We start from the raw sequence: 10,453 nt of genomic DNA on the forward strand, positions 1-10,453 counted from the left end.
ACAGTACGCTTACTCTGTGGCGGCAGATGGCAGATCGCCCAGTAGAAACGCAGCTGATTTTTGGGTCCGATCTGGGCTTTCATTCCAGTTGTGTTGCTTCTTGGCCTCGCAGTCTCGGGCGGAGCACTTTCTCCAAGGTCGGTTTCCTGGTTTATGAAGTGGGCGGCGTCATTTCAGTCATTCAGGGTTGTTGTGAGGGTTGCATAGGTTTGCAGCGCACCAAGTGGAGCCTGGATACAGGCTTTCTTTTTCCTAACGAGGTAAATTTGATCTGTTTTATGGTCAGTGTTGCCACAGTAATAGTTCATAATGTTCCTTGGCAAATAGTAAGCACCTAGATTCCTCTGTTTACAGCCATGAGAGAGAGCTTACAGTGAATTGCCCTGCTGTGGGGGAAATGTTTGGAGTACTGTTAATCTGTACTCTTAAAAATCTGCATTTATCAAAGTCCTAAACCTTTTTTTCTTTAAGATACATTAGTATGTAATTCTTTTTTATCACGTAAGTACTGACCAGATACATTTGTGTCCTACAAATCGCGGATGTCACAATGAATCAGTCTCCCGTGACCTGTGTCCTTCAGTCGCTGACCCTCCTCGGGGGTGGGCAGTGTTGTCAGCATCGTGTCTGCCCTTGTACGTGTTGCTTTTCACTTACACACACACACACGCACACACACACACGCTTACGTCGTGGTGACTAGAGCCGTAGTGTAAGCTGCTGCTTCTGGAGAGGTAGGAGCTTGCCATAAATATCCTCAAGGAAGACATTTATTTTCATAACGCGTGTGTTTTATTTTACTTAATTTTATTTTTTTAACATAAAAAATGTTTATTTTTTTAACTTAAAAAAATGTTTATTTTTGATAAAGAGAGTGCAAGCGGGGGTGGCACAGAGAGAGAGGGAGACACAGAATCCGAAGCAGGCCCCAGGCTCTGAGCTGTCAGCACAGAGCCCAGTGCGGGGCTCGAACTCACAAATCCATGAGATCATGAGCCGAGCCAAAGTCGGATGCCTAACCGACTGAGCCACCCAGGCGCCCCTTAATGTGTATACTTTAAAACATCGTTCTTTTTAGATTTTAATGCACTTAGCTTTTTAAAAAACTCAACTATTAGCCTTAGACCTTCTTCCTTGACAGTACATATGAATAGGTCTTGTTCTTTAATTGCTGCGTAGAAATTCGTAGGATAGCATAGAATACATTCCTTTAAAACATCATTTATTGATGGGGCGCCTGGGTGGCTCAGTTGGTTAAGCGTCCGACTCCGGCTCGGGTCCTGATCTCGCGGTTCGTGAGTTCGAGCCCCGCGTCGGGCTCTGTGCTGACAGCTCAGAGCCTGGAACCTGCTTCGGATTCTGTGTCTCCCTCTCTCTCTGCCCCTCCCCTGTCTCTCTCTGTCTCAAAAATAAATAAACGTTAAAAAAAAAAAAAAATTAAAGCATCATTTATTGAGAGCTTCCACTTTGCCCAGGCTTGAGCGCTGGGCGAAACTGCACGTGAAAGATAAGGGCCTCATTCTTACAGTGTTTACATTTTGGTGGCGGGACGTAAATAAATTAGAAAAGAAGAGGAAAGTAAGTCCCATAACAGGACTGGGCGGTCCTGGAAAGCCTCCCTGAGGAGAGATGGGTGGGTGTTGAGGATGGAGTTAAAACGCTTGGTGCATGGGGAGGAGGAGTCGGGAAGAAGGTTCCAGGCAGACCAGCACCTAGTGGAGCAGCCTTTTAGCTGGGAGCCCGCACCACTGGTGCCAGACCGGGCCTGGGGGTGGGGGGGTGGGGGGGTGGGGGGTGGCGTTGGGAGCTGGGGCAGGGCTTGCTGCTCCTGGTGGGACGGAGCAGAACATCTGGTTTTAAGCTGGAGAAGCGGCGTGGTTTGTGATCGATCCCTGTGGCAGATGAACCAGCCCTTAACTGTTCTCGAAACTGCACACGGTGCTACAGTGAACATCATTGTGCAGCACGCCTCTTTGTTCTTAGGTGAGGATGCTTCTCTAGAGTAAGTGTGTACGTGTGGAATCCCGGGCTTCTGGGATGTGCACGCTGAAATTCTTAATAGATGCTGACCAGCTGCTCTCCCAAGTGGCTGGAAGTTTCCGCCTTACACAGTAGGGGGTGAGAATACCCATTTTTCCAAACCTAGTTAACCCTCTGTAACCTTGCCCGTCTGCGTAGAAAGGCATCTCACTGTTTTTATTCAGATTTCATGTTTTTTTTTTTAATGTTGTTTATATCTTCTTTTAAAGATGCATTGTGTGTTCTTCATTCTTTTCCCCAAATGCAATTTTCCACGATCAGAATCATTATCAGTTTAACCTGCACTTCAGAGGACTTTGGAACTTGTCATAGAGAATATATCCCCAACAGAATATTTACATTATATATATATATGTAATGTGTATATATATGTGTGTGTGTGTATGTATATATGTGTATATATATATATATATATATATATATATAATGTTTTTAATGTTTATTTCATTTATTTTGAGAGAGAGGGAGAGTGCAAGCAGGGGAGGGACAGGGATAGGAGAGAGAGAGAGAATCCGAAGCAGGCTCCGTGTCATAAGCACAGAGCCTAATGAAGGCAGGGCTCAGACTCACTAGAACTGTGACATCATGACCTGAGCCGAAGTCCAGAGCCGGACGCTTAACCAACTGAGCCACCCAGGCATCCCTGAGAATATGTATTTTTATAACTAAATGTGGACCAGTATCCCAACTACAGATAATTTCAAGGGTATTGGTGGTGACAATGGTGATCAAGGTTTAGGCGCAGTTCATCTAAAACTCTATAGTTTACTGAGTAATACAGGATAGATTACTAAATGTCTCTGAGCCTTTGCCTCCTTATTCATACAATGGCGATAAAATGCAAATCTCTCACCATTGTTCCAGGGATGAAATTTAAAGCACCCTGAATAGAGTCTCAATGTAAGCGAATTCTTTTTCCAGCAAGATTCGATTAAAAAAAACAAACAAACCCTTAAAAACCCCAAACCAACAATTCTCAAGCTTGTGCGTACCTTCTTAAAACAGCTCTTTCCTAGGCTTTGCCCAGCTTTTAGTATAAGGGCCCAGTGCCTTGGTACTGTGTGCCAGGGAGCTGGAGGAGGGGTCGACACAGGGTCAGAGGGAAGACCAGATAATTGAAAGGGTAATTCTCAGGTCATGATGTTTCCAGGAAGTTATCGACAAAATAAAGCTAAGAGACTTTTAAGCATTTACGGGCTTGGTCGTTTCCTTGCTACAAATTGATTAATCGTCTCCTTTGCCTCAGTAGGGTAGGTGGGAGCACTGCTTTTAGATTGCTTTGAAAAGACTTCCCCGGTTTCAGAAATGCCATACCTTGTGGAAGTGATGTTGAAAGAAGTATATTCTGCCTTTGTAGACGAGCAACTTGCCCTACCTCGAGGAGAAAGATACACTAGAGCTTTTCTTCTTCTTCTTCTCAGAGTTAGCTTTAATATTCAAATCAACTTTAACTGTTGATGGCCACATTGTCTTTATTTATTTATTTTTATTTTTGAGAGAGAGAGCACAAGCAGAGAAGGGGGAGAGGGAGAGGGAGAGAGAATCCCAGGCAGGCTCCACGCTCAGCGCAGAGCCTGATGTGGGGCTCGACCTCACGGCTGTGAGGTCACGACCTGAGCCGAAATCAAGAGTCAGATGCTTAACCGACTGAACCACCCAGGTGCCCTTATCTTGCCTTTAATTTTCAGAGTGGAATGGAGAGAAACCAGACAGCATCATCCTTTTTGTAGATTAGTCTAGAAAGTTTGGTTTTTCATACTAGGACAGCATTGCGTGAGCTCCTGATGGGTTTGTTCAGAAAAAAAAAAACGTATTCGTTGTTAGGAAAGAAGCAATCCCCAAATATTACAGAGTCCCCACCATGCACAAGGCTGCGTGTTAAATGCTGCAGGAGTTACAAAGGCAGGCTTCTCATTCTGAAGGCAGCACTAAAGAATTGATGGGATGTGACTGTAAGAGTTTTTTTTTTCTTTTCTTTTCTTTCTTTCTTTCTTTCTTTCTTTCTTTTCTATCTTTATTTCTATCTTTCTTTCTCTTTCCTCCCCTTCCCCTTCCCCTTCTTTCCTTTTTTCCAGAGTGACTTGCCATAATGGAGTCTTTCCAAAGCACTCAGTTTTCATTGATAAAGCTCTTTGTTTTTACCTGGGCATATTTTGTATAACATTAGATATAATCACATACGATAAACTTTACCCTTTAAAAAAAATTTTAATGTTTATTTTTTGAGAGCGTGAGCGGGGGAGGGACAGAGAGAGAGGGGGAGACACAGACTCCGAAGCAGGCTCCAGGCTCTGAGCTGTCAGCACAGAGCCTGACAAAGGGCTCAAAGTCATGAACGGCGAGATCGTGACCTGAGCTGAAGTCGGACGCTTAACTGACTGAGCCACCCAGGCGCCCCTAAACTTTACCCTTTTAGAGTGTACAATTCATAGCTTTAGTAAATCCACCATAGCTAAGTCCAGAACATTTTCATTACTCCCCAAGGAAACTATCCATCGACGTTACTCCCCATTTCCCCCTGTTCGTAGCCCCCAGCGGCCACCACTCTACTTTCTGTTTCTGTAATTGGCCTATTCAGACTCCTTTCACTTACCATGATGTTTTCAAGATCCATCCATGTCGTAGCACATATCAACACTTTGTTGCTTTTGTTGCTGAATGAAAGTCTATGTATATTACCACATGTTGTTTATCCATTCATCGCCTGATGGGCGTTTGAGTTTCTCCTTTTTGGCTATTTGGCCTTTTTCCCATGTTTAATTTTTTAAACTAATAGAATGTAATTTTTGGAACAGTTTCAGATTTACAGGAAAAGTGAACAGACAGCACAAGATAAACGTGCAGGTGGTACAAGTTCCCATATTCCACCCCCCCCCCATACACACATTCAGTTAATATCTTACAGCAGTATGGCACATTTGTTACAATTAGTGGACTGATATTGATACATTATTAACTAAAGTCTGTAGTTTATTCACATAGCCTTATTCAGGCAGCCTGTTCAGATGGCCTGTCATTTTTCTGTTCCAGGATGCTGTCCGTCATTTTTCTGTTTGGATGCTGTCATTTTTGTCTTCCAGGATGCCGTCCCAGACTCCACACTGCAGTTACTTGTCACATCTGTCTGTAGAGTCCTCTGGGCTTGGACTGTTCTCGTTTTGGTGACCTTGATAGTTTTGAGGATGGTTCTGGCCAGGGACACAGGATGCTCCTCTATCAGAATTTGTCTGTTTTTCTCCTGATCACATGGGCTCGGGGGAGCACGATCACATTACGGCATATACTGTCAAAGGGTTTATGACTATTGATGTAAACGCTGGTCACCTGATGACTTGGCTGAAGTGTTTGTGACCCTTCTCCACTTGTAAGGATCTTTGGAAGGAAGATATCTTTGGAAGGATCTGTATCTTTAGAAGGAAACCACTCTGCACTGCCTGTGGTAAAAGAGTGAGGAATTCTCCTGCCCCCGGCCCTGTTTAATATTTTGGAGCGTTTTTTTTTTTTGTTGTTGTTGTTGTTTGTGTTTTTTGTTTTTTTTTTTTTTTTTTTTTTTTTTTGTAAAGCAGGTTCTATGCCCAATGTGGGGTTTGAACTCAGGACCCTAGGTTTAAGACTTGCATGCTCTACAGACTGAGCCAGCCAAGCATCCCTCTTTCCTCCCATTTATTATTTTACTCATTTGGTTTTTATCAGTATGGATACACACACGAATATTTATTTTATGCTTTGGGTTGTAATCTAATCCTACTTGCTGGAGTGGCCCCAGCTTTCACCACAGGAGAACTTCACTTGTCTCCTATGCCCCCTTGACATACCTCCCTCAATGGAGATTCTTTTGTTTTTGTTTCCCAAGCCTTTACTTTTCTCCTTTCATTTTTAAATAACCCAAATCCCCATAGATGTTGACTTTAGGAAAACTAACAATACTCCCTTCCCAGGTCACAGGATTCCTCTGCAGCCTGCAGAAATGTGCTTTACCTGCAGGGGGTTGACGGGGAGGCAGCTGGGAGACTGAGGTTGGATAAGACACTTGTCAGGGCCCTCCCCTGAGCTTGGTTTAGTCATCCCCCAAGTAGTAACTGGTGAACCTGGGATTCAAACACAAATCCCTGAGGCCCAAAAGCTCCATCATTTGTCCTTCAAGCTACATATGACGGCGAAGGCGAAAATCTCAGGAGTAGAGCACAAGCTCTTAACATCTTTTAGAGAAAGCAGTTTTCAAATTTTAATCCTGAAGCGACTAGCTACTTTAAACTACTTTTTTGTTATAGTTTGCTCCTTTACCTGGCTTCTGATTTCTGGCTGAAAGTTCATTATCATTTACAAACGCTAAAGGCAGATTTACTATGACCATCAGTGGCATAATATGTGTATGTTGCATTTTTAGTAGATGCCTCCTCAAATTCTTTTCCCAAATAGGTGGCTCTTACGTTATGAACAGCCAGTTGCTCAGTATTTCACCCCAAGATCCCTATTTATATAACACACATGAAGTTAATTCCACCGGACCGTGACTCTGGTCGCTGAGCGTAAGATTTAAATGAAGCCAGTCTAGAAACCGCCACTTCCAAGGATGTCAGGTGAGCGAAACAGACTCTCTGCCACATCCCTGTTCTCCAGGGTGGGGAATGCCGACCTAGTGATTTAGGTAAAGGCCCTGCACCTCTCCCTTGGCCTTGTTGTTATTATTAATTTTTTGTTAAGTAGGCTCCACGCCCAGTGTGGGGCTTGAACTCACAGCCCCGAGATGAACAGTCGGGTGCTACACTGACGGAGCCACCCAGGTGCCCCTGTTTTAATTGTAATATTTATTATTATAGTAAAAGTGCTGAAGGTTGACTTTTAAAAAAGAAGAAGAAGAGATTGAGAGATCGTCAGACTGCGTGCATCCGTTGGTGTTGGGAGGCTGTTTTTGTGAAAACGGGGTTTTTCACACGGGCTCTGGACTGGTTAGAACGTGGCACAAACCACCTAATTGGTGATGGACATTTGAAAAACAATTGTGTCAGTGGTCACTTGTTTTACGAAGCCCAGTTTAGGTGCAGAAGTCTATCTACCCAAGGGTGTGACATAAAACGTATTTTATCCTGTGGTTAATGGTTCAGAGAAGCTCGAGAAGCGCTGATGCCAAGGGACTTCTCTTTAGCTCTTCTGTTTTCCTTCTACCCCGAACTTCCACAACTTAATGCCCAGACATTTCAGCCTTTTCTGGAAACCTCAGTTGGGCAGTTAAGGCAGGAAGTAGAAGGGACCGTGCAACCCTCCCTCGCATTCCCCGGAGTTCGTGGATATAGTTAAAAATGCTTAAGAATTAAGAATGGTTCAGCTCATCATTCGGGATGAGCACAGACTCCACCAATGGAAATGGGTGAATAACCGGTTGTGAACCCCGAAAACATACTGTTAGGCTTTTCTTACAAACACCGTAGACATTTAGTGCCACCCCCCCCCCCTTCTATCCTCCAGGGGAGAGGCCCGAATATCGAAATGGCCACAGATTGTTGGGTGTCCTATTTTCCTGCCTCTGCTATTTGCACGGTTTTCAATGCGCTTTCACCGCGCATCTTCCTGGGTGGCCGGTGGGTGTCAGGAGAAGGAGGGGGCTGGAGGCTCTTGCCCTGTCGGGTAACGCGCAGGGAACCCTCATCATTGGACTGCGTCCGGAGCAAGCAGGGGAGCGCTGGGAGGTAGGGGAGGAGGGGGTGGAAAGGGTGGGGGGCGGTCGACCACTCAAGGACTCGAAGAAGCTCGGAGAAAAGGCAAAGTGCATCTTTGCTGGACGGTGTTGGCAACGAGGAGAAACCAACGGAAGAGAAGACCACCACCAAACGGGCAACCAGCCGCAAGCCCTCCTGCTTTTTGGAACACTCCGAACCCGCCGGCCTCCAGCCCGGACCCCCTCGAGGCAGACGAGCGGCCGGCCACCACCCCTGCGTCTTGCACGACCTGCTCCCCCATGAACTTGCCCAAACCCGAAAGCCTTCGCTCCACACCGCGGCGCAGCCTCCGGGGCTCCGACGGGGAGGACGGCGAGATCGACATCCTGGGAGAGGAGGAGGATGAGGGCGAGGGGGAGGAGGACGAGGAAGGCGAGGCGGCGGAGAGCCAGCCGTTGCCAGGGCAGCTGCCCCCGCCGGGGACGCGGGAGGCGCGGCGCGGCGCGGGCGCGCTTGGCGGAGGGCTCCCCGAGGGCGGCGGCGCCCCGGCCGACGCCAAGTTGGGCCCCAAGTTCGGGGCGTCGAGCGGGTCCGCGGCGGCCTCCGCGGACGGCCCGCAGCCGGCGAAGCCCCCGTACTCCTACATCGCGCTCATCACCATGGCCATCCTGCAGAGCCCGCACAAGCGCCTCACGCTCAGCGGCATCTGCGCCTTCATCAGCGGCCGCTTCCCCTACTACCGCCGCAGGTTCCCCGCCTGGCAGAACAGCATCCGCCACAACCTCTCGCTCAACGACTGCTTCGTCAAGATCCCGCGCGAGCCGGGCCACCCGGGCAAGGGCAACTACTGGAGCCTGGACCCCGCGTCCCGGGACATGTTCGACAACGGCAGCTTCCTCCGGCGCAGGAAGCGCTTCAAGCGCCACCGCCCGCCCCCGGGAGCCCACCTGCACCACCCCTTCCCCCTGCCCGCCGCGCCCGCCGCCCTGCACGGCCCCTACCCGGGCCTGCTGCTCGGGAGCCCGGCCCCGCCGCCCCCAGTGCCGGGGGCCTACCCCGCCGCCGCCTCCGGGAGCCGCCCGTGCGCGCTGCTGCACCCGCACCCCCTTCGCTACCTGCTGCTGTCGGCCCCGGCCTACGCCGAGACGCCCGGGAAGGCGCCAGGCGCGGACCCGGCCACCCCCGGCGCCCCCTCGGCCGTGCGGCCCTCCCCGGGCTCCCAGCCTTGGGAGGAGGGCAAGGGGTCGGCGGCGCGGCCGGGAGACGGATGCGCCCCCTTCAGCATCGAGAGCATCATGCGAGGGGTCCGAGGAGGAGGCGGGACGAGGGCCGCGCAGAGTCTGCCCCCGACCCCGTGGGGCTACTGCCACCTGCTGCAGCGCTCGTCGTGCCTGGTGCATCACCGGGCGGCCACCCCTTTGCTGCACGTGTCGGCTGCCGCTGCGGCGTCCGCTGCCCGGACCGTGTTAGAGCAGCAGCAGCAGCAGCATCGGCAGCAGCAGGAGGACTGTACCAGCCGCCGCGCTCCCAGCGAGGGCGCTCTGCTGGGCCAGCACCTGTCCGCGGCGCGCCTGGGGTGTCCGCCCGGAGCGGGAGGCTCCAGGCCGACAGCGGTGGCCAGCCTTTCCGGCAGGGAGAGCGTCTTGCCGGCCTTCTGAGCGGCATCCGCACGCTGTCCTGGCGCTGACCCCGCCGGACACCCCTGGAGCCAAGCCGGGGGACGGCCCTTCGCGCCGCCCGCCCTCGCGCACGCCGCCCCGCGGGGCGGGGACCACGGGGGCGCGTCCGAACTCCGCGTCGCAACCACCACGACCTGGACCACGGTGCGGATCGCTGCCGACTCCGTACAGAGGAAAAGTTGGATACTGTGCGGCCACCCGGGCGTAACCTTCCCATGGCGTCCACTCTCGCCCTCACTTTTCCAGCCTCCAGTCGTGGCTTCCAGGGTTTTTCCCATTACCCATTTCCAGAGTAACTGTGAACGTGAGTGGGACACTTTGTTCTGGCATTTAAAAAAAGAAAAAGAAGAAAAAAATAAAGAAAATAAATGCCCAATGCACAACCTGTTTCCCCTCGTTGACTCCCTAGGAATTGCAAATATTATTCCCCGGTCAAGTGCAAAATACTTGTTCTTTCTGTCTTCCTGAAATCGATGTGTAATAGAGACTTTTAATTTTAAAGCATTGACTTCTAATGTGTGTGTCTGATGTGGAAAGATGCTAACTAAATAAAATGCTAAGTCACCACACCATATTACTTATTTCGTATTTACTTCTCAATAATCGCTTTCTAAATGGAACTTCTTTTGAAAGTTAGTTCTTTCCTCCCAGGGAACAAGTTAGTTTTACAATTCGTATTCATTACAGGCATCAGAAACAATTTTCCAACATGGCCTGCAAAACTTCCGAATATTTGACGTCCTAGGCTTTAAAATATGGTATATAGAATTTATGAAATCTGTAGAAGAAAAAGAATTGGAGGGAAATGTAAGTACATTTTCCATTCGTTTTTCATGTTTAAAAGATGTTGATTTTTCACCTGAATACAGTGGGGCGCCACTTGAGATCAATTTAGAAGGTAGTGGCCAACATTTCCCAGGAAAAAAATAAAAGGCAATTTTTATAAAAGCGTCAGAATTTTCCAAAGCAGGGCCAGGGAAAAAGGAAGGATCAAAGGTAACATTTGTGTCCTGGACAATTTACAATTAAACATTTTTTTTCTCCCCAGACGGATGCCTTCTAAGGGCGCATGGGCCC

At 48.9% G+C, this 10,453-nt stretch overlaps 1 protein-coding gene across 2 annotated transcripts; it reads left to right on the forward strand.

The window, feature by feature from the left end:
- The first annotated feature begins 7,771 nt into the window (after window positions 1-7,771).
- Window positions 7,772-9,937, forward strand: LOC132663658 (forkhead box protein D4-like 1). Of its 2 annotated transcripts, XM_060610127.3 has the most exons (2): window positions 7,772-9,084; window positions 9,168-9,937. In XM_060610127.3, the coding sequence occupies exons 1-2, from the start codon at window positions 7,997-7,999 to the stop codon at window positions 9,382-9,384; spliced, it is 1,305 nt and encodes a 434-aa protein (XP_060466110.1). In that variant the 5' UTR covers window positions 7,772-7,996; the 3' UTR covers window positions 9,385-9,937. The 2 variants fall into 2 exon arrangements, with proteins under 2 accessions (XP_060466110.1, XP_060466109.1); XM_060610126.3 differs by having other exon boundaries at window positions 7,772-9,937.
- Window positions 9,938-10,453: the final 516 nt, after the last annotated feature.

The sequence above is a fragment of the Panthera onca genome, chromosome D4 (genome assembly GCF_046562875.1).
Source record: "Panthera onca isolate mPanOnc1 chromosome D4, mPanOnc1 haplotype 2, whole genome shotgun sequence".
Taxonomy (NCBI): domain Eukaryota; kingdom Metazoa; phylum Chordata; class Mammalia; order Carnivora; family Felidae; genus Panthera; species Panthera onca.